The sequence below is a fragment of the Choloepus didactylus genome, chromosome 9 (genome assembly GCF_015220235.1).
Source record: "Choloepus didactylus isolate mChoDid1 chromosome 9, mChoDid1.pri, whole genome shotgun sequence".
NCBI lineage: Eukaryota > Metazoa > Chordata > Mammalia > Pilosa > Megalonychidae > Choloepus > Choloepus didactylus.
In genome coordinates, this window is record NC_051315.1 from 42,476,232 (window position 1) to 42,500,843 (window position 24,612).

The following is a 24,612-nucleotide window of genomic DNA, read 5'->3' on the forward strand; positions in this document are numbered from 1 at the left end:
AGTTGTTTCCTTTTTCTTATGGTTACTATATTAGCTTTCTATTGCTCTATTGCTGTGTAATAGATTACCACAAACTTAGCAGTTAATAACAATACAAAATTATTGTCTCACAGTTCTGTAGATTAGATATTTGGGCTTAGTGTGACTGGGTGCTCTGTTCAGGGTCTTACAGGGCTGAAATCAGGGTGTTGGCCGGGACTGTGATCTCACCAGAGGTTTGGAGTCCTCATTCAAGCTCACTGGTTGTTCTGGTTGTTGGTTGGTAGAGTTAGGTCACTTTTTTTGTTGTTTTTTTGCTGGCTCGCAACCTGGGATTAACCGTCAGCATCTAGCGGCAGCCCTTAGCTCCCTGCCACTTTGCTCTCTACAACACCACAGTTTGCAACCTCAAGACCAGCAAGAGAATGTCTTTCTTTAGATTGAAAAGTAAGATAAAGTCTTATATAATAGCTTATATAACAGCGTAATCATGGAGTGGCTTTTCTATCCCATTCACAGGTCTCACCCATAGGCAAGGGGAGGGAGTAATAAAGGTCAGGTATACTAGGACCAGGGAATCTTGGGGGCCATATCAGAATTCCACCACAGTCACATACAAAGCAACATCTGAACATTAAATCACATTTAGTGGGACATCTTGGAAGAGTATACCAACTGGCCTAAAATTTGCAATTTATATGTTTCAGTGCTACAATAGTAGAATATGAGTGTCTGGAGTACAATGTTTATTTATTTGGTTTCTTGAATTGTAAAATTCCTTTAAGATTTTCAGGGCAGATTAATGTATTAAAAATACATAAACTTTAACATCAGTAATGTTGGAAATGGACAGATATAGAAAGACAATAGAAATAACAGTCACTTTTTTATCATGTTAGTACATATTGCTTATTATATGTAGCGTTTACTCTTCCCCTGAATTCCACAAATCTAGATTAGAGCATTTCAAAGACAAGTTGTTTTCATTTCAATTCAGTAAGCATTTATTGGATGCTAACTATTTTTCTAGAATAGTTTCTATAGGGGTTCAAAATATACCCTCAGCTTTGTTATTTTGGTAGCAATGTTTGAAAAAACACTAAAAACCAATGGTAATAGGTGAGAGATAAAACAATCAAATATGGATTATATGTCTGGATTTTGTACAGATAATCATTAATATTAATTGAGATGTTACTCAAGGTAAGTTCTATCTTTAGAACATACATGAATTACATCATTAGACATTTTCAGTAGAACATGAAACAGGAAATATCATTATATCTTTTCCTAGATGAGGAAACCAAGAATTTACAGTATTTGTTGTTCTGATGATTGGTGGAGGAAGGTCTCAAACCCAGATGTGTGTAATCCTCCAAATCCCATTGTTTTAATGCTATCCTGCTTCCAAGGATGTAAACAGACGATACCTGCAATAAAATGCACATGAGATATTTATGTAAGAGTAGTTACAAAATACTGAATAAAGAAAGGGAAAAATGTACAAGAACTTTTATGAGGGTAGACTTTTCCTGAGCAAAGGAGACTGGGAAGAATAGTTCCAGTAACGTGATCGACACAAACCAGGTCACAGAGGGAAGGATGAGCAGATTTGCTGCCAAGCACGAATAAAAAAACATCAAGTTGTTACACATAGTTATATTGAGGTGAAGGAAGAAAAAGGAAACAGTTTCCCTAGATGACACTGAAGGCAGGATGAGAATATTGAATTTGAGATGCACACATGTATTGTTTTTTTGTGTTTTTTTCTTTTTAAATTAAACTTAATTTAAAAAATATTTTGAAGTCATTTCAAACATGCAGGACAGTTGCAAAAATAATACAAATCCACGCAGAGACCTCCAACATACCCCCCACCCAGAGACTCCCAAATCTAACTACTTCTAACATTTTGCCACATTTGCTGTATCTTTCTATCTATCTATCTAATCTATCTATCTTATCTATTGATTTTCTAAATATTTCAGAGTAGTCATATACATTAAGCTCCTTGAACACTTAATACTTCCTTTTCCTAGCAACAAGGATATTTACTTATATGACCACCTCACGTACAGTTATCAAGTTTAAGAAATTTAACACTGGTATTCAACTCACAGCCCATTTTCCAGTTTTGTTTTGTTTGTTTTGTTTTGTTTGTGTTTTTTTTTTTGTATGTCCCAATAGTGTTCCTTTGGGCATTTTCTCTTCCGTTATTAGATCCAGTCCAGGTTATCACATATGTATTGCCCATAGTTGTTACTGTCTCCTTAATCTCTCTCTTCCCCCCGCCACCCGTCTCATATAGTGGAAGCATATATACAACATGAAGTTTCCCATCTCGACCACTCCCAAGCATACAGTTTAGTAAGGTTAATCACTCTCATAATATTGTGCTACCCTCATAGCCATCCCTTACCAGAACTTTCCCATCACCCCAAATAGAAACCCTCTACCTATTTTGCATTAAATCTCCCTTCACCCTCCTCCCCTACCTCGGAAAACTGTACTCTACTTTCTGTACCTATGAATTTGCGTATTCTAACTATTTGATGTAGCTAGAATACAAGATCTCTCCTTTTGTGTCTGGCTTATTTCACCCAACATGATGCCCTCAAAGTTCATCTGTGTTGTTGCATGTAGCAGAATGTCATTCCTTCATTCCTTTTTAGGCTGAACAGTATTCCACTGTATGTTGAGACCACGTTTTGTTTATCCATTCATCTGCTGATGGAATTTGGACTGCTTAATACTGTCACTAACATTGGTATGCAAATATCTGTCTAAGCCCCTGCTGTCATTTTTTTTTTTTTTTCATATGTACCAAGAAGTGGGATTGCCAGGTCGTACAGTGAATTTATGTTTAACTTTTTTAGGAACTACCAAACTTTTTCACAGTGGCTGCACCATCTTATGTTCCCACCAACAATGTACTAAATTTCGTATTTCTTGGCATCCTTGTTGGCACATATTACTTTCCATTTTTTTTTATAATAGCCATTCTAGAGGATATGTGGTTTTCATTTGCATTTCGCCAGTGGTTAATGATATTGAGCATCTTTTCATGTGCCTGTTGGCTGCCTGTACATCCTCTTTGGAGATAATGTCTATTCAAGTCCTTTGCCCATTTTTGTAGTGAACCCTTAAGAATCCCTTCTCATTTGTTTTTTGTTTTTTTTTTAATCATCATTTTATTGAGATATATTCACATACCACGCAGTCATACAAAACAAATTGTACTTTCGATTGTTTACAGTACCATTACATAGTTGTACATTCATCACCTAAATCAATCCCTGACACCTTCATTAGCACACACACAAAAATAACAAGAATAATAATTAGAGTGAAAAAGAGCAATTGAAGTAAAAAAGAACACTGGGTACCTTTGTCTGTTTGTTTCCTTCCCCTCCTTTTCTACACATCCATCCATAAACTAGACAAAGTGGAGTTTGATCCTTATGGCTTTCCCAATCCCATTGTCACTCCTCATAAGCTACATTTTTATACAACTGTTTTCGAGATTCATGGGTTCTGGGTTGTAGTTTGATAGTTTCAGGTATCCACCACCAGCTACCCCAATTCTTTAGAACCTAAAAAGGGTTGTCTAAAGTGTGCGTAAGAGTGCCCACCAGAGTGATCTCTCGGCTCGTTTTGGAATCTCTCTGCCACTGAAGCTTATTTCATTTCCTTTCACATCCCCCTTTTGGTCAAGAAGATGTTCTCCGTCCCACGATGCCGGGTCTACATTCCTCCCCGGGAGTCATATTCCACGTTGCCAGGGAGATTCACTCCCCTGGGTGTCTGATCCCACGTAGGGGGGAGGGCAGTGATTTCACCTTTCAAGTTGGCTTAGCCAGAGAGAGAGGGCCACATCTGAGCAACAAAGAGGCATTCAGGAGGAGACTCTTAGGCACAAATATAGGGAGGCCTAGCCTCTCCTTTGCAGCAACCGTCTTCCCAAGGGTAAAACTTATCTCATTTGTTTTTGTGCATATTTTTCCAATATTATTTTACATCCTAAATGGATAACAATCTCATTTGCTTTAATAATAACTTAAGTCCAATAGCATACACAAACTGTGTTCCTATATCCCTACTTCCCACCACCTGTATGTAGTTATTGTCACAAATTATGTATTTTTACAAGTCCAAAGCTTTTGATTTATCATCGTTTTATGCATTTACACTTTAGATCCTGTAAGAAGTAAAAAGTGGGATTATAAACCAAAAATACAAACAAAAAAATGCAATGGCATTTATATTTACCCATGTCATAAACTTCACTGGAGATCTTTATTTCGTCCTGCAACTTTGATCTATTATCTAGTAGTATCCTTTCCTTTCAACCTGAAGAGCTCTCTTTTCTTGAAGGGCTAATGAAGTGATGACATGTTCCCTCAGCTTATGTTTATCTGGGAATGTCTTAATCTCACTCTCATTTTTGGAAGACACTTGCCAAATATAGAATTCTTGATTGGAAATGTTTTGGTTTTTTTTACTTTAAATATGCCACCCCACTGCTTTCTTGCCTGTATGGTTTCCTATGAGAAATTAGTCTTATTGAGGCTCCCTTATACATGACATGTTGCTTCTCTCATGATTTTCAAAATTCTGTCTCTGTCTCTGTCTCATTTGACAATTTGGTTATCATATGTTTCAGTGTAAGTCTCTTTGAGTATACCCTGTTTGGAGTTTGTCAAGCATCTTGGGTTTATAGATGCATGTACTTCATTAATTTGGGGCCATTTTCAGCCATTAGTTCTTCAAATATTCTCTCTGCCCCTTTTTCTCTTCCTTCTCCTCTGGGACTTCCACAGTGCATTTCATGGTATGTTTCATGGTGCCCCACAGGTTACCCAGGCTCTGTTCACTTTTCTCCATTATTTTTCCTTTCTGTTTGTGAGACTGAATGGTTTCAATTGTTTTATCTCCAAGTTCACTGATTTTTTTCTCCTTCCAGTTCCAGTATGCTGTTGAACTCCTCTAGGGAACATTTTGTTTCTGTGACTGTAATCTTCAACTTTGTTTACTTTCTATGATTTCTGTCTCATTTTCCTGATTTCCTTTAGTTCTTTGTCCATACTTTACTTTAGCTATTTGAGCATATTTGAGGATCATTTTTAAAAGTATTTTCTGGTACATCCAAGATCTAGTCTTTCTCATTGATGGCTTTTAATTCTTTACTCTGCTCCCTTGCACAAGCCATTGTTTCCTGTTTCTTTGTATATTTTGTAATCTTTTGTTGCATCCTGGACATTTTGATACTTTGATGAGTTATCACTGAAATTTAGACACTGAGGTGCCTGCTCCTTAAGATTTTTTCAGCTAGCATTATGACCAAGATTTCTTTAATGCCAGGAGCTAACCTAAAAAAAAGGAAAGAAAAGAAAAAAACAAAAGAAAGAAAAGAAACCACCTCTTTCAATATTTGTGGACTAACCTGCAGTAGTGCTCTCCTTCTGAGCTTATCTGTCCTAAAAACAAGTTTAGAGAATAGCCTAAGGCAAAAGTATAGGGTCCTCTCCTGTCTTTTCTGTACATGTATCTTTTCCAGAGTAGGCATGCATGGCCCTAGCAAGTCCCCCATATACACAGATCTGAACATCCCATCTTCCCTAGAAAGTGGTGTTTCCTCATGGTCTCAAACACTGCACTGTAAGTTCCATAGCCAGCAACCTTTGCCCCAAGTAGTTGCAATTTGACTGTTCTCTTACAGCATTCTATAGGTGAGCTATCTGTGTGCCTTCTCCACACGGACAATTTCTGGGACAGCGAGTCCTCTGTGAATGTTCTGGTTCAGTCCTTCAGGCTGCCAACAGATTGTCACAAACATATATGCTCCTATTATGTGTATGAAGTTTACTCTTCTCCTCCCAGAACTGGAACCAGGAACCACACTGGGAGCATGGGCCAGGTTTGCAAAACCCTGTTGAGGGGATGGGGAGGGCTCAGCTTGGGTAACTTGAGTTCTTACCTTTTATTCTTTCTTAAGTAGAGAAGTTTTGGGTTTAGAAAATAATCATATGTAATCCCACTAATGGAATGCTAGGGAGGGGTTGGAATGGGAAGATTTAGGCTGTATATATGTTTCCACAAGTGGAAAAAAAAAAAAAAAAGACTGTCTAAATAGATAATGACAATTAAATGCCAAGGATGATCCAGAACTGAGGATGGAGGAGAGGAGGCTCAAAGGGACACAGTTGGGACATAAGAAAAAACAAAAAAGGAAATATAGAATATAAGCTTTGTATCAATGTTGAATCTCTTGAACTTCTTAGCTGCACTTAAAGGGAATGCATAAAAGAATGTTCTTGTTCATGGGAAATGTATATGTGAATTATATTGTTTGTTCAAGGATGTGTGCAGCCTGCTGTCATATGTTCAGAAGACAGAGCAATAGATGATGGATGATAGTTAGGGAGGAAAGAAGGGAGGGAGGGAGGGAGAGAAAGAAAGAAATGGTGGTGTGACAGGATGTTAAAGTTGGTGGATCAGGGTATCGGGGGAGGGGGGTCAGGGTATACTGGAGTTCTGTGTATGGGGTTTGTATTGTTTCTGCAACTGTTCCTATAAGTTTGAATTTATTTCAAAATAAAATTTAAAAAAAGAAAGAATAATCATATATAAAATACAAGATTCCCATATTCTACCTTATTATTAGCACCTTGCATTGGTGTGGAACATTTGTTACAATTGACGAAAGCATAATTTTATAACTATTATTTATTAACTATAGTTCGTGATTTAATTTAGGGTGCACTGTTTAAGTGATACAGTTCCACAGATTTTTATTTTATTTTATTTTATTCTATTGCCATATATACAACTTAATATTTCCCCTTTTAAGTTTATTCAGGTATGTATTTCAGTGTTGTTAATGACATTCACAATGTTGTGCTACCATCAACACCATCCATTTCCAAAATATTTCCATCATTGCAGATAGGAACCCTGCACATTTTAAACTTTAACTTCTGTTCCCTATACCCACCCTATCCCCTGGTAACCCATATTGTAAATTCTGACTCTATGAGTTTGCTTATGCTAATTATTTCATATCAGTGACATCATACGACATTTGTCCTTTTTTGTCTGTCTTATTTCATTCAACATGTTGTTTTCAAAATTCATCCATATTGTCACATGTATCAGAACTTAATTCCTTTTTATGGCTGAATAATATTCCATTGTATGTATATAGTGCATCTTATCCATTCATCAGTTGATGGACATATGCGTTGCTTCTATCTTTAGGCAATTGTGAATCATGCTTCTATGAACATTGATGTGCAAATTTCTGTTTGGGTCTCTTCTTTCAATTCTTTGGGATATATACCAAGTAGTGGGATTGTTGGGTCAAATAGTAATTCTATAATCAACTTTCTGAGGAACTACCAAACTGTCATCCACAGTAGCTGTGCCATTTTACGTTGCCTCCAGCAATGAATGAGTGTTCCTGTTTCTCCACATCCTCTCCAACAGTTGTAATTTTCAGTTTTGTTAATAATAGCCATTCTAATGTGTGTGAAATGAAATCTCATTGTGGTTTTGATTTGCATTTCTCTGATGGCTAATAATATTGAGCATCTTTCCATTTGTATATCTTCTTTGGAGCAATGTCTAACCAAGTCGTTACACTTTTTTTAATTGAGTTGTTTGTCTTCTTGTTCAGTTGAAAGATTTATTTATATGTTCTGGATATTAAACCTTTAAAACAATAATCTCTGTGGATAACTTCCTTGTAATACTTGTGTTCCATCACTGGCTTTGTAACTTCATCTTTCCACTTGATGTTCTCATAGAAATCCTGAGCAGCAGTGCTACGGAGACACTTTGAAGACTACTTGTTCTGTTTACACACTAGGGCTCCAGAGTTTATAAGTGATTTATAGTGCTGGGTACTTCAGACTTCATCACACCACTCAGAAAAACAAAAAGACCCCGAGATTACTTTCCTCAATATACTCCCCTTGACATTGCAAGGAAAAAAGAAAGACCCACAGAATACTGAACCGTGCTTATCAAAGCTGAAACAGAGAAAACAGCTTTTATAATTATGTACTTAATAACCTTCATGAAACTTTAATAGCAGGTATAAATAAATTATTCACGCTGGGAAATTATTATGGTATCAATTTGAATTCTCTAACAATGAATCCACAACCCCCGCCCTTGACATTTCTGTTATTTAAAAGGATGAATATGGAGCCTACCTTAATGAGGTCTCTAGAGAAGAGAGCATTACAACCTTGTTCAGTAACCCACTGATGATATTTAATAAAAGTCACATGATTTACCTATGCTTTAGAAACTATTTATACTGCTTTATGAAAATTGCATTGTTTCGAGTTGGGGAATTGGTCATAAGATGGTGGGAAGAAGAACTACCTTTCTTTATTGAGCACCAGACACTTTACAAACTTTATCTTATTTAACCTGTTGTGAGCTTTCTAAAGGCAAGTGCAGTGCAGGAAATAATAAGCCCTTAATGATATTTGTTAAACTGATGCTTCATCAGAATGTTATAAAACAGCTGACATTATCCCTATTTTGCAGTTAAGAAAAGAGACTCAGAAAGATGAGCTAGCTTTCAAGAAAACATGCTAGAAACCATTTGAAAACCTAAATTTATCTGATTTGAAAGCTTTTGAAGATAGACCTGCTATACTGATTGTTTTTTTGTTTCAGTAGATACTATTTTATTAGCTGAATTTTATATTTTCAGGTATTTTCTTACACTGCTGACAAAGAAATCCGAACCGATGACTTATGCTTGGATGTTTCTAGACTCAATGGACCTGTAATCATGTTAAAATGCCACCATATGAGAGGAAATCAATTATGGGAATATGATGCTGAGGTATAGTATTTTCCTTAATTTACCAATTATTTAATGTTTGCTCTCTTTTCTATATTTCAAATATATTTAAATCCTAAGCTGTTTTTTTCTGCACTGGGAGAGTAGTATTTTCAAGCATGCATGTTCATATCTGATGACATTAGGGTGACTTATCATATAGAGATGCTTTTTGGCCAAACTGGTTCATTAGTATAAAACATGCATCAGGAAAATAAAATCATTTTTATGTGCTTAAAGCTTTTTATCTTCATGTACTTGCTCAACATAAATGAGGAAAGTTAAGCTTGTCTGAGAGGTATACATGGAGATTTTCAAACAGGGCAATTTTGTCAATATTTTATACTTTCAAATGTTATATTTTACACTGTCATGTTCTCTGAAATTTACACTTCCCAACCTAAACGAAAAAAGCTGACAGAATTGGTGTTTACAATAGCAAATATTTTGCAGAATTCAATATACTAATTAGGCACATAATCAGCTGAGCAGCCTCTTCTCAATATAGTACACCTTTCTGATATAAGAGAGGGAGAAAACACAATCTAGCACAACAAAATCACTGTTGAAGCTTATAGCCAGGAGGTGTGTAAAAACCAGATCAGCCATCAGATGGAGCTAATAAATAGGAAATATTTTCCTTTGCATAAGGAAGTTGCCTTGATATAGCTTCATTTCTTTCCATTTCTGTTTGCTTAGCAAAATGACTTGGTCATCTGTACATTTCCCACATTAGTAAATGGTTGGTGATTTATTTAAAAGGAAAAATAACTTTTTTTCCAAAATAAATAATACTTAAGAGGTAAATGAGTTTCGCAGATGTAATGTTCTGAGCAAGCATCTTCAGGTATGTCAAAAAGGTCTTCCTTTTTAAAACACTATAGGGTTAAATTTGGGGACTAAATTTATGCCAGATTATCAGGCTCTTTGACCACAAAATATTCTTTTTCTGATACATAATTAAGGGTGGACACCCTGAAATCTTCCTGTTCATTGCACCAATGTGTTCTGTCCTGACTCTTGCCTTCTCAATCCTTATCCCCTTCTTTGACCACCATCTTTTTCTCTTTAATTATTTATCTATTATCACTACCCTTCATAACAAGCCTGAAGAAGAGATTCCTTCTATTAAATGCGAATGGGTGAATCTGGACCCTTAGTCAGCTGTCTGTCTCTTCTATGAGGAAAAATACGATAAAGTAGAAATTCTTGCAAGTAATATTTTTAAATACAGCTTTCTGTTGTCATCGCTGTCACTGTTGTTTAGTTTCTACCAGAAGGCCAGGACTTTACTGGGCTCAATCTAAAATTAAGGAAATCTAGAGTATATTTATAAAGAAAGGGGAATGATAATAACTGTATTTTTATAAGATGAAGCAGTATTGAGTTTCAGAATACCACTTTTAATCTTTAAAGTTTCCATAGCTCTTGAGGGAACACAAGCTTCTAGAATTATAACCCAAATTCCTTAATTTCTGAATAACTATCGTTAGTCATTACATGTATATTTTTGTTTTATTATTATTTATTTGTTTTTTTATTATTATTTTCTATCAAAGATAGCAATGTCACTGAATACCAAGGGATTATGAAAGAGATATGAAAACTAAAAAGAGGTAGCTTCACCAAAGATAAAGAAATGGTATTCATAAATTTACTATTTTGAAAGATAAGTAGTCTGCTGCAGTATTTTAGAGCATTGTAATATTTTGTGTCATATAAATTTTGCTTCTAGAACACACATAAATGCTTATAATAAACCATAAATATTGAGAAATTTCTTATTTTAAATATATATTCCACTCATCTCAATGATTATATTACATGGCTTCATTTAATCTCTTATAGGTTTATCTTTAGTTAAATTGTGGTGTTCAATTTCTCTAGTGATACCACTCTGCCAAATTTAATAATTTGTAAATCATAATGTAGAGACATCACATGAAAAGAATAATTGTAGGACTAATGCATTGACTTTCTGCAAATTTCAGCTTTAAAAGACTGAATTTTATTTCTGAGAAAGTTACAAAAAAGATGATTTTTAAGGTAATTGAAATATACTGTTTATTTTTTCTGACTTCTTTTTCTTTCAAAGTTTAGGTTTAGGGTTCCATTGGTCCACATGTTATAAATGCAGTATCTGAGACAACAACCCAGAAACTCGAAATTGGAATCTATATTTTCATAAAATATCCAGGTCATTCATACGCTCATTAAAGTTTCAAAAAGACAGGTGTAGACAATTGCCAAACATTTTCATATCTTCCTCAGTCTTTCTGTGCACTTGAAAACATATCGCAGAGTTAGTAAATACACTTGGAATATGACAAGACCTACACAGGGGAAGGAGAGCAAAAGAGCACGAGGCTCCGAGATGAGAAAGAGGAGTAAATGCTAAGATTCTCTATTCTTCTCACATTCCAACCAGAGAAATTAGACAAGTGTTGCTTGCTACTTCTTTAATTCAAGTCTTGACATTTTGCTGGCAAGCACATTATTAGCCCTCTCTGAGATACCTCTGAATTGGTGCAGCTTCAAAGCAGAATAAAATTTGAATTACAGAGCTGAAACTTACCTTAAAGTTCTCTTCGTTTAGCCTTTATCGGGAGGAAACTAAAGCACAAAGATTATAGCACCAGGTACCAAGCCAAGATTCAGCTCATAATGAAGTATTCAAAGAAAGCTACTTATCGGTATAATTTTGAATCTCACAGTACGATACTGAATCACACAGTGTGAACACCAAAAATATTCTATCATTCATCTCCCATAGTCCTTTCAATCTTAGAAAAGAAAGTCATGAAAAGAAAATGAACTGTTGGAATATCCAGGGAATTGGGAACAGTGTCACGAAAACTCAAAACGTATTCCATCTAGCTGCTGTGGATCTGTTTACTTTTTAGGTGAGTGGGAGGAAAAGAGAGGGGAATAACGTTTATTGACTATCATTTTCCAGGCTGTTTCTATCTTTTTTACTCATTCAATTTTCATAATAGCCTTATAAAATAGATATTCTTGTCAGTATTTGCAAATTAGTAAGCCAAAACTTAGAAGGTTTAAATGACTCGTCTAAGTGTGTAGATCCCAGGTTTCTGGCACTAAATCCTACAATCATTCTACTACTCTACATTGGAAAACTAGAACCAATTAAATATTTTTAATGGTGATGATATAGTAAACTAAATATACATTATTATAAATGAAAGAAATGATTAATAAATATTATCAATTTGCACCAAATTTTATTTACATAGAATTTCTCCTTTATTTAATAATGGGAAAGATTTTCTGAAATAAATATGTTCCATTTACCTAAGCAGGAAATCATAAAGCTACTTTAGCAAATAAGGTCTAATTGCTTACATGCATTAACTGCAAATATTAATAAAATAATTAATATTTCTCTAACTGCTCCAATTTAATCAAACTAAGTATCTATTGGTAAGAAATACATGTCTTTGGTCAACTTTGATTTGAAACAGATTTTTCCTCTTTCCTATGTAAATATTTCATAAATAACATGGCCATGAACTTAATTTGTGATTATTTTGTATCTGGCCTAACCTGTTCAATTTTGATACAACCTGAGCATTATTAGCAAAACTGCAGGATCCCCATCTGGCCAGGAATCTCTTGAATAAATTATCTGATCACTGAGGTACTATGAAATGCACATTGCCACAGAATTAAAATAAAAAGGAGAAAAAAGGCAACTAAGTTTCATCTCAATGAGACATTTTTAAAATTAATTTTAGGATGGTCTGTCATTCTTCGATTCTGTTTTATTCAGGTTTTCTTATATTCTGTTTGAGCATCACAACTGTGCTCTAACCCAGAAAAATTTACATTTTTCTGCAGTAAGAACACATAACCACATTTCTTTTTATACATTCAGGCAGCTACATACAGTATGAGGATCTAATTTTAGAACAGAACACTTCTGCTCAACAAACGCTATGCAACAAAGAAAAACATGAGAGCAAATTATGATGCTAAAAATAAGTCCCTGCTTTTCATGTGACTGAACAAGCTGACTGAGAAAATACTTGTTATGAGTCCAATATCCAACTGTATCAAATGTTTCCCATAGTAACAATATAAGAAATTTTTTCAGAAGATAAAATATGTTGGGTTGACATTTGCTGAAATCACAGGTGCTCTTATTTAGGTGTTAAATAATGCCCCTTCTTTTATTTACCTTCATCAGAAAGCAGGTAAATGGGAATATAATTTCAAGGTAAGTGATCTATGGCTAGCGACCCAGCCCATTTCCCTATGTAGCATTCCTAATAAAAACAATGGCTCTGTTTATCTTGTGAAGACTGTGCATATCCAACAGGTATGACCTTTCTAGATTCCCAGTAACTGTGACTTCTTATATAGAATCAACCAGTGGACAGAAATTTCAGTGGTTTAGGGTTGTATATTTAGTTCCTGTTTGTTAAACATTTAGACTTGGTTTTCAGCATACTCATATTCTATTTAGCTGAATGTGCAGAATATCTTGTGAGGAGATCACATAATATCTTGAATAACAACTTTATTACATTAAGTTTTAAATAATTGTTATTCTGCACTTGATCAATAAGGAAATTCTATTACTTTTGCCATGAAATTAAATATCTATAATAGTCTAATTTTGTTCTTACTTTGTTTATATTATAGAAAATAAAATAATCAGTTGGATTTAATTTTAAACTTAAATAAGCCATCTTTAAAGTGAGAACTATATGGTTGGTCCTTAAATCAACTGTGCAGACAGTTCTATTTGTTCATTAAAATATTAAAGTTTGTATTTATGGCCTTTTAATACAAATCTGATCAAATTTTACAGTATTGGAATTCTTATTTTTTCACCGAAACCTGCACATTCCAGTTGTTTTCATTTAGAAATTTATCTTTGAAGGGGTAGATTTAGTTACTCCATGATACATCTCTTCCCACATAGCAAAACATACAAATATGTTTAAAGGCAAGAATAATGATTTTCCTTATGTAACTTAAAATAATATTTAAATTTTATACATTCCAGGAACTGTTAATGCTTTACACTTCAGAAGAGAACAATTAAATAATGCTATATTATAAACAAAAACTAATACTAACTTAGGGTTGATTTTATCCTACTTTCTAGTCAATATTTTAAAAACAGCTATAGAAAAAGATACTCTGTATTAAGGGGCATGTCACCCTGAAAATCACATTGCCTTCAAAACTGAGTTAACATGATATTCTCCTAAAGGTGTAAGAGGCATTTGCAGCAAATGTAACATAAGATGGTGTATTTTATAAAGAGCATTTAAAAGGAAAGAAATGTACACCCAATATAAAAACACACAAGGCTTTGAGAGAAATATTGATATCAATGTCAAATGAAAATGAAAAAAAATTAATTGAAGCAACTATCAAAGATGCATATATAAAAATTATTTCTTGTGTATCTTTTATTCATTTCCTTATCCTATTAATATCAAAGAAATGTTTTTAATGGCAACTCAAAATACTGGTGAAGATATGCAATAAAACCAACACTCATACAGGATCTTGGCATTATGTTAGCTGCTGCTGCTATTATTATACATTATTATTAAAGATATTTTTTATAGAGAACTTTGCTAATACGTATTAAAATGCTCATGCCATTTGAACTTTTACTTCTACTTTTAAGAATCATTTCTAAAGAAACATGATGTGGAGAAAGATGTTGAGATGTTTATCACAGCATTGTTTAGAGTAGCTCCACATTGCAAAGACATTTCCCCAAAATGGAGAAATTAAATGAATTTTGGCAAATAAATTTCATAGAAATTGTTTACCTCAAAATATTTTAGGTTATTTTAAAGATAGGAACGATACAGTATAAATGTAAGAAGCAGGATACTTAATTAGATGACCTCAATTATAAAATTATACGTAATATAAATTATAGAACAATCAGTGGAAACACAAAATATTAATAATTCTTGTCTCTTCTAGACAGACTAGACACAATAAATAAATTATACTTTGTATTCAAAAAAATTAAACAGTAAATACTTTTATTGCTTTTTTAAATAAATAATTTTTATCTCAGTGGGGTTGTTTGAGATTTCTAAGTTTTCTTCTGATTTGTAGCTTTTTAGAAGTATCTGGAATAAAGGTTCCTTCCATTTTTCTCATGGTCATTTATTTTTTGGAAAATATATATTTGTTTTTTCTAGAAATTTGTAAATTGTATTCTTGTTCTGGGGTCAGATGTCCTGAACATAAATGAAACAGGTTTTTTTTTGTTTTTGTTTTATACCATGGTAAACGTTATAATTCATTTTTCTTTTTAAGGACACATGAAATTCACAATCACTAACACTATGGTCTTTAATGTTAACATAGCATTTCCAAGAAAAGTTCATTAAGAGTTGAGAATGATCTAGGTGAGAACTATCATATAGCACACATAGGAAATTCAGGTTTGGTTAAAAAAACTAGTCTCTTTAGCAAATCAAACTCTTCCATGAACAGTGTTATTTTAAAAATATATGATATATGATAACGTTATCTTTCCTATCTTACAAATCATGTGTCTACTGTTTTACTATAGACCTCAAGCAATTTGAAAATTGAAAAGGTAAATCCAATAATTTGTACCCATTAAGCTGCTCAAGAGATATAGGCTAAGTTTAATACAATTTATTTTCTGCTTTGGCCTTTCACTGAGTGTTTCATTTAGCAAACTTTTTGAGTGCTTTCTGTGACTGGACACAGGGCTTGATGATGTGATTAATTGTGGGCCATGGCTTTCATGGAGGTTATGCCTTCTTGGAGGAAGCACTTGAAAAGCAAGAAACAGAAAAATAAATTAATTAATTATAAATTGTGTTTGGAGATGTAGGTCAAATTAAAAGTTCAGAATGAGTTTATCTTTTTTCTTTGTCCTCTCTTCTTTACGTTTTGAATTGACATCTAGACTAATGTGACAATGCAGAGGTAGAACCCTTATAAAGATGACTAGGTTAGCTCTGTGAAATCTAAGTGGAAGCCGTATGAGTATCATACTATATAAAGTAAAGCAAAGCCTTAAAGCTAAATTATCCCTTGGCTTCTTCCTTTGCATCCATATTTTCCTCAAAGTTAGGGCAAAGAATGAGGAGACCTAAGTCCATGATTGAAAACTCTCTGATTAATAAACTATTTTGAATATCCACTTACAAACTAACTCATTTAGCACCAAAAGTACTAGAATGAGTACCGGTAATATAACTTTTTCTATCCAAAATAACCTTTTGCCCCAAAATGTTTCCTCATTGCATTTCAGACCCCTCTTAATATCCTGCCTTTCCATTTACTCCTACTGATAAAGTTGATATTAAAGACACATAAAAGGGTGCATTTTAAATGCATCTATGGATGCAATTATTGTGATGTATGCCTTTCATCCTCACCCAGTAGAAACTGCATGTTGCCAAGAATGATTGATTTGTTATGGCCTTTGTACTTGATTTTGTCATTATTCATTATTTTCTTTGTCAGACTCACACCCTTCTTCACATAATCACCCAGTCCTGTCTCTCAGTAAGCAAGGGAGCTGATGGCTCCCCACATCCCACTGTGGAAACATGTAAGGATAGCTCTTTGGAAAAATGGCTACTAAGAAACTATTCAAGAATGGAAGTTTTTAGAAATATTTTTCAAAATCCTACTTATGACATTATCTAATAATTTTGGGACTTTATGTTGAATACTTTATTAACCTCGTTTTAGCATTTTCCTTATATGCTTTCATAGAAATCTGGGAATTTACTTCTCTAAAATGTGGTTAAAGAAAAATCTTTTATGAACTATTTTTCCATGGAGTTATTTTTCTCTTTTACGTTTTAGCTGCTCATTAATTTGAAGATTGCATGTATTAATTAGTGTTTAGTCTGAATACTCATTTTCCATATTTTTCTTTTTTTCAAATATAATTGCATAAATAAAATCGATAGAGAATATTATGACATTGACAAGAAGTTTGTCAACTACAAAGTTAGTGGGCATGGTCACCAGCACTGCCCTTAATTCAGTCACCAACTGCAATTAGGGGGGTGTACCCAAACCATACTCAGGTTCAGTAACTGACTAGAAACATTCAGAGAGCCCACTGAAAGCTATTATAATCACAGTTACACTTTTTTACAGAGGAAGCTTACAGATTAAAATCACCAAGCACATTGGGCAGAATCCAAGGGATATACTAAATGCAAAGCTTCCTATCCTCTCTCCATAGAGTCAGGACACTTTATTCTCCTGGTATGTGTGTGTGAAAATAGACAAGGAGTGTTGCCAACTAGGGGAACTAACCCAAGCTTTGGTGTCCAGAGTTTTTGCTTTGGCTTCATCATGTAGGCATGTGTGCCAGTCTGGATATATCATGTCCCCCCAAAAGCCATATTCTTTAATGCAATCTTGTGGAGGCAGATATATTAATATTGATTAGGTTGGCGTCTTTTGACTGAGTATTTGCATGGAGATGTAAGTCAATCAACTGTGGACAAAACGTTTGATTAGATTATTTCCATGGAGATATGAACCCTGCCCATTCAGGATGGGTCTTGATTTAATCACTGGAGTCCTACAAAAGAGTTCACAAACAGAAGGAGCTCAGAGCAGCTAAGAGGGACATTTTGGAAAGAAGCTAAGAGCTGATGCTGACACTTGGAGATGCCTGGAAACGTTTGGAGATGCTAGCCCAGAGTTTGCTCCAGAGAAGCTGAGAGAGGACCCTGATGCTTAGATGCACAGGAGCTGAAGAAGCTAAGAGAGACCCAGAGACATTTTTGGAGAAAGCCATTTTGAAACGCAATCTGGGAGCAAAGGACGAGCAGACCCTAGCCATGTGCCTTCCCAGCTGACAGATGTATTCCAGATGCCCTTGGCCATTCTTCAGTGAAGGTTTCATCTTGTTGATGCCTTAGTTTGGACACTTTTATGGCCTCAGAACTGTATATTTGTAAATTAATAAATCCTCTTTATAAAAGCCAATCTATTTCTGGTATTTTGCATAATGTCAGCATAGCAAACTGGAACAGTATGATTGACTATTTGCCAAAATGGTTGCTCAGAGTCTCCCAATTGAATGATTCCATGTGCCCCAAAGCAACCACATATACCACATTGTTGGTGTTTCTGACATGGTCAGTCTCACTCTAAGACTATGTGTATGTGGCCAATCCTTGCCCTAAATTACGTTGTTAGCCTAGTATGACCCAAGGCTTCCAGGCAAACAAAGACACTATAGATTACCTCCCAGAAGCTCAGGGCAAACACCAAATCTCTTCATGGCCAAGATTAAATTCTTTGCAGAGCCATATTAGCTCTTTTGGCTAACTACAACTGTGTCTATATGACAATAGATTTTAGATCAGAGCTGAAAAAATCAATTAAAAAGCTAACATAGTCCGAAAAATGGATTGTTTTTGAAACATTGAAATTATTTGATTATGTTAATTTTAGACACTTTGTGTGCAAAGAATATTCTTTCTAGACTTTATAATTGTTTTTGTCTGAAACTTTAAGCAAATGTATTATCAAAGACTAAATCTTTATGACTTACAGTCATAAATGACTTTGTGAAGTTAATTCTAAACATTTCTTTGTGATTGGCTATGTAATATAATAATAATAAAAGTTTTTAAACATTGTACATTTTATCTCACATTTCTGTGATTTTTTAATATCTTCTTAGTAAGCAATAAAATGAGCCAATATTCAATTCAAGTTAACAGGAAATAAAGGACATTACATTGTCCAGTATCTTCCTATGAAAGCATATGGGAAGTTAAGGACTTATTCTGGCTCCTATGCACCAATTAAATTTGTCAGTGGAAGACGCAGTAGATTTGGGATACTAGAGACAAACTGGGAATCTGGACATATGGAAAGGGAAGGAGAGAAAGGGCATTTTTTAGAACCGCATTTGAGACAAGGACATACCAAACATAAGAGCTGGAAAAGCTGGAAAACTATTGTACACAGGGAATTTGTGTAGTAGGCATTTCGCATATATCATCTTAGTTTGTTCACAAAGCAACCAAGCCTGGTAGTGTGAACCCAGCATGAGGTCTTCTTAGGTATAAACTTTTAGTTTCACAAGACTAAGCATCAGTTTACTTGGAGAGCTCTAGGCAGAAAATACAGCTGCTTCTCTCAGAAAGAGAACTTGCAGCAATTCCTACAGCAGTTTAGAGAGCCTTCTGAGAGCTAACTTTTCCACACGTGACAGCAAGAGAATGAGATCCAAATCAGGTGTGTGTGGAAACCACCCTGGCTTTATAGCCTTATGCCCTACATTAGATAATATCTCTCGTAACAACTCTATAAGCATGAATCCAAGGAATCCAATGGAACATGTAGAATTACAAGGGTCTCTGTCTTAGAAAAGTCCCATATTTGGCTTCCTATAAGGCATTTATAATTTATAAGGCCAAATACAGTTTACCAATAAGAGGTCATATTTGTCATAAGCAGTATTGTCTAGAAACATAGTTAACATTTTTACTCTTATCAGATTACCTAGGGATCAGAGCTAGATAGTTAATTGAAGGCCACATTTTTAAAGCACAAGGGGAAAGGGTATGTTTTTAAGTACTTGTTAGTTAAGTACATATTTTCTGACAAAGAATCTGATTCCTCAGAATTTGGGGGGAGTTTGCCCAAGATTTCACAACTAGTGAAGTGGGAGCAGGAATTCACACCCAGGTCTATCTGAGCCTAAAGTGTTTGCTCTCTCTACTATACTATCAATTTTACATTTTTTGGTATTTTGTTTGTTACCTTCGCAGCAGTGGCTTTTGACTATCAATGAATTCCTAAAAAGAAAATATTTATGCACTTTTTTAGCAAGAACAATGGTAACCAGTATTTTTAAGTTATTATTTGTGTAGTTGGCATTACATATTCAATGCGATCCTTAAAGAAAAGTCTCAAAGTCTGTGTTCAGATGTATGTTTTTTACCTAGGCTAGCTGATAATTAACCAAAGCAATCATCTACTATGCTGTGTGATCAATTAGAGTAAGGCAAAGGCAGTTCCTCCTGGGATATCTAAATGGTCAATAACATTCGATTTATGTAACTAACATTCGATTTATGTAAATGCATATATTTTTTAAAAAAAACATCTAATAGAAGCAAGCAAGGGTAAGTGGCCTTTTTGAAGGAGGATATACAATCAAAGACCTCGGGTATGTAACAAAAATGAAAAATGTTTAGTTGATTTTAGCTAGGAATTTTTAGAAAAAAGTATTGTTTTTGTTTTGTTTGTGTCTTTTTTTTTCTAAGCTGATTGCTGGTTCAATATCTGGCATTATAAGCATAAATCAACCACCTTCTTGCCTATTTTTAGTCATTTCTTCCTTGCTCCTTTTTTTAGTATCAATAGTTTGTTCCCAAGAATTGAAAGAGCAACAACAAAGGCCCCAATCTTGAAGTCTCCCTCATATCTAATAACCTTCTTCTTTTAATTTCCTGCTTCTTGTCTACTAAACATCGTCCACTCTAAACTTATCTTTCATGCCCTCTTTTCTCAGAACAATGCATTCCAGGGTGTTTTCAGCCCTAATCCATGCAAATTATAATTGTTCTTGGCAGTATTTCCACACCGTTTTATTGCATGATCCTGTATTTTTTTTTTCATTCAATTTTCAAGATCAAAAGCCCAAAAAAAAGATTTGGTAATTTTCCACCAAAATAAATAAATAAATAAATAAATATATGGAGTGCCTTTGTTTCAAGTACTCCTGCAGATCCCCTCCCATACCTTCCAACTCCTCCCTTCTGTTTAGACAGTTTTTCACATAGTATGGCCCTAGTCATTATCCATGAAACTGAGCAGAAATAAAACTAGAATGTATAAAGCATATTGATTTTAAATGTATGTCTGGAAAGTCCAAAAAATATGATTTCAGAGTATAAGGGAGAATTCAAAAGAGAAGACATGTAATGACAGGTTAACATGATGCAATTATTGGAATTACATTTCAGTCTCTGGGTACCGAGAGGATGTTTATTAATGATTATCATAAGAAAATAAAATATACAGGTAGTATTTTAAAATATATGACCATTATGTTGCTACTTTTATTTGATATTGACATATTTTTTAACATTCTTAAAAATATAAACCAAAATATAGTGAACACACTATTAAGGAGTACAGATCACTTGTTGCTATGATAAATCACCCTTCCGTAATATATGTCTCAGTCACAGATACTATAGTTTGTTGTTTATTTTGAAATAAAATCACTCACAGTTTTGTTCATTTGTGTCACAGCTGTGACCTCTATTTGCATGTTTACCAATGGTGACTGAATAGCAAATGCCTAAGAAAACCAGGCTTTTGAGGAAGCTTGTTAATATTTGTAGCCCTCAACTGAACTCAGATCTCACAAATGGGCTTCTGTCAAAGAAGCCTGAATCTAGGCAATCACGATAACTATCAGTCCATTTCTTTAACCACCTGCAAAAAAGGTATATTGGACAATGATGAAACCATATTAGTCAAAGTTGGGTAGTAATTCTGAGACACCTGTGCACAGTTCCTTTTACAAAAATATAACAGCAGGTAATATTTTAAGACAAATTTTAAAGAGCAGATTTAATCTGATATGCTGGTTCACTTAAAGATAAAATAGGCTGCACTGATTGTTGGTTATGTTTTACAGAGACTCACCTTGAGACATGTTAACAGTAACCAATGTCTTGATGAACCTTCTGAGGAAGACAAAATGGTGCCTACCATGCAGGACTGTAGTGGAAGCAGGTCCCAACAGTGGCTGCTAAGGAACATGACCTTGGGGGCATGACACCTGAGGACTGTTTTCCCCAAGCCAGGAAAGTGTCTACACTTATGTTTTTCCATTATTTCAATTAGGGGAAGTATTAACTTTGCTGAATTGAAAGTTTTAAAAATCCTTTTAGTATTTTAAAACACAGTTGTTTATAATTCATTTTTAGGAACATTTGCTTATTTCCCTCCTGAAATTTGTACCTGATCAAAAAAGCACATAAAAAATATAAATAACAGCAAACTGTTATTAAACATCACAACAACTTAAAAAACAAATTGTGTTTGCTTTAAAAAAAATCCTTATTGCTCTCATCTAACATAGTCAGTTGGGGGTTATTTTGGTTTTAGTTTTTCTTATAGTGATTGAAAGACAGACAATGTAAAATGCCTTATGAGATGTCTTCATTATGAAATATTATTTTATAAACTCACTCTGTTTCTACTAGGCTTTCATGGAAACATCTTGAATTTCCATGTCAATAATATATCCAAATATTAAATTATTTCTGAGCAGTGAATTCGTTATACAAAATAAGTTCCAAGTTTTATACCAAGAAAAAAATGGGAATTGGATATTAAATGCACAGAATCCTTATGAAAGCATCACATGTAAAGAAAGAAGAGGTTAATTTGAAAATTCAATTGAAAGTACACGAACTCTAAAGAACTTAGCGAGATATTGAGAGGGGAACAAGAAGAAGCTAAAATACGATTAAATCATTTTAAGAAGTACTCTGGCTGGGTTCCAGTCACTCCTAACACAGGCTGAAGTGAAAGAATTGTCTTAGTTCCAGAGTTGACGTCGGAAACTCACTACTGTCTTTTTCTCTTCACTTGAGAGATTGTGGCTTGTCACTTAATAATGGACAGATTTACATGTAAAACATAGTTTTCGCCTGCATTTTTAACTCTTTTGCATTTGAATGTTTTAGTTACATAACCATTGTAATTTTAATTTTATATTTTTAAATAAGAATGCATTATTATCAGAATTTCCTTGCTATGCTACAATAGCTACATTTTTCATCACTAGAGGAAGAAAGAATTCAGTACACATCCATTGAACTTCTATTTTAATTAAAACTTCTATTTTAATTGCTAAATATCATTTTCCATAAATATGGCTCAAGGAACACAGCATAATTAGGCTAACTTCACATGTTCTTAATCCGTCTTAAAACACTTTGTTTTTAAAGTTCAAGAGCAGAAGACATGAAAAGAGGAAAAATCTATCAGTGGATTCCTACTAATAAGTTTCTGAATTTGACATCATGTAAAATGCTTTTACCATAAAATTGCTCTACATGTGTGTATTTTATTAATTATGAATGCACTCAGCAGCTAATAGAAATTTGAAAGACAGAAAAAAAGGAAAGCGAATTCTGTGGAGCAGAAGGCTTCACATCTTTGATCCTCATTTTCTCTTAAGCTCTTATAAAAAAATTTAATCAGTTTGGCTATATACAGACCCACTCTCTTTCTCTCTCTCTCACACACACACATACACACTCACACACATATACAAAGACAGCTCACACAAACACTGCTTTATAATGAAAAGAAAAAAACTTTTCTTAAGACCGGTAAAACCTTGTATGAATTTTCTCAGCTAGCATTCTCAGCTAGTGTCTCCTTTGGCTTACCCTGGTACAACTATGGGGAAGTCGTCTACAACCTGTGTACTCCTTAAAAGCTTCTTCAAGACCACTTACCGTGTAAACAGCCCCACCCTGAGGTCTCTGGCAATCCGTGAATCTCTAAAATTGTAAACAAAAGTGTGTGTCAGGGTAGTTTTCTGAGGAGAGAATTGATAGCTTACAGCATTCTCACAAAGGAAGTTCCAACTCCCAAGAGGTTGAGAATCACTATTTTAAATTGATAGTGGCCTCCCAAGTCAACTGTGCCTAATTTAACAATCACATTTTCCACTTTCACTCTCTTTTTCTTGTTTCTTCTCTTATCTGGCCTAAAATAAGGTAAAATGTTCCTGCACAACATTCTTCTTTAAACTTAAGGATTCCTTTATACAATTTGTTCCACTCATCATTGATTTGCCAATCAAATGCATGTTATCTAGAAAATCATCAATGACAGATTTAAAAAAAAAAAACATACCTACTCCATTGAAACTGAATTCAGACACATTTCAACAGCATTTTAAATATTTGAAGGTGTATTATGGTGTGGGAAAAATTAAAGCTGCATAAAACTGCATGAACTTCTCAACAGAAGCATTTTCAAAGCTTCTTCCGATGGTGTGGAATACATGTCTTCAGAGTTTGTAACAAACCAAAAATCACATAAAATATTGTAAAAGACCAAAACCTAGAAAATAGTGGCTAGCATTCATTTTTTTTTTCAAAAGCATTTATTGTATTCAGTGCAGAAAATTAAACCCATGATTGGAGTCACAAAACATTTGTCTCATACATCTGTTCTCTATGTAACTGGACTAATATATATTTCAAGTTATTTCAAGCCACCTCCTTCTGCAGTCTTCCCCTTCTTAGTAACTCTAATGGTAACTTAAAGATTCAAGATATTCGGGTTAAAAGCTAAAGTCACTTTTCACTCTTTCCCCTTCACCTTATAGCTAATCTATCAGCAAATTTTATTGACACTACCTTTGAAATATAACCAGAAACCAATGACTTAACGTATCCACTGTGCAGTACTATCTCTACCCTTTTTAATTGCAATATGCTAATAATTTGATTCCCTAAGTTCCTACCCCTTGTCTTTAACAATCTTTTCTCCATACAACACACATAGTGATTCTGTGAAAACATAGTTTTGATTGTGTTACTTCTGCTTGCAACCTTCCAGACTTCTTACATGGCTGCCAAGAGTTGTCTGTGAACAACACCCCCCTACGCGCGCGTGCGCTCTCTCTCTCTCTCTCTCTCTCTCTCTCTCTCTCTCTCTCTCTATCTCTCTCTCTCTCATGTTTCTGACTACAGTGCTTAACC

The 24,612-nt window shown here is 34.3% G+C and overlaps 1 protein-coding gene across 3 annotated transcripts in view; it reads left to right on the forward strand.

Moving 5' to 3' along the window:
• Positions 1-23,779, forward strand: part of GALNT13 (polypeptide N-acetylgalactosaminyltransferase 13) — a 574,420-nt gene extending 550,641 nt beyond the window's left edge. For all 3 annotated transcript variants that reach the window (XM_037849905.1, XM_037849906.1, XM_037849908.1), the window contains 2 exons: positions 8,708-8,842; positions 21,519-23,779. In XM_037849905.1, the coding sequence (XP_037705833.1) occupies positions 8,708-8,842; positions 21,519-21,659 (276 nt within the window). In that variant the 3' untranslated portion in view covers positions 21,660-23,779. The remainder of the gene's footprint in view (positions 1-8,707; positions 8,843-21,518) is intronic.
• The last annotated feature ends 833 nt before the right edge of the window (positions 23,780-24,612 follow it).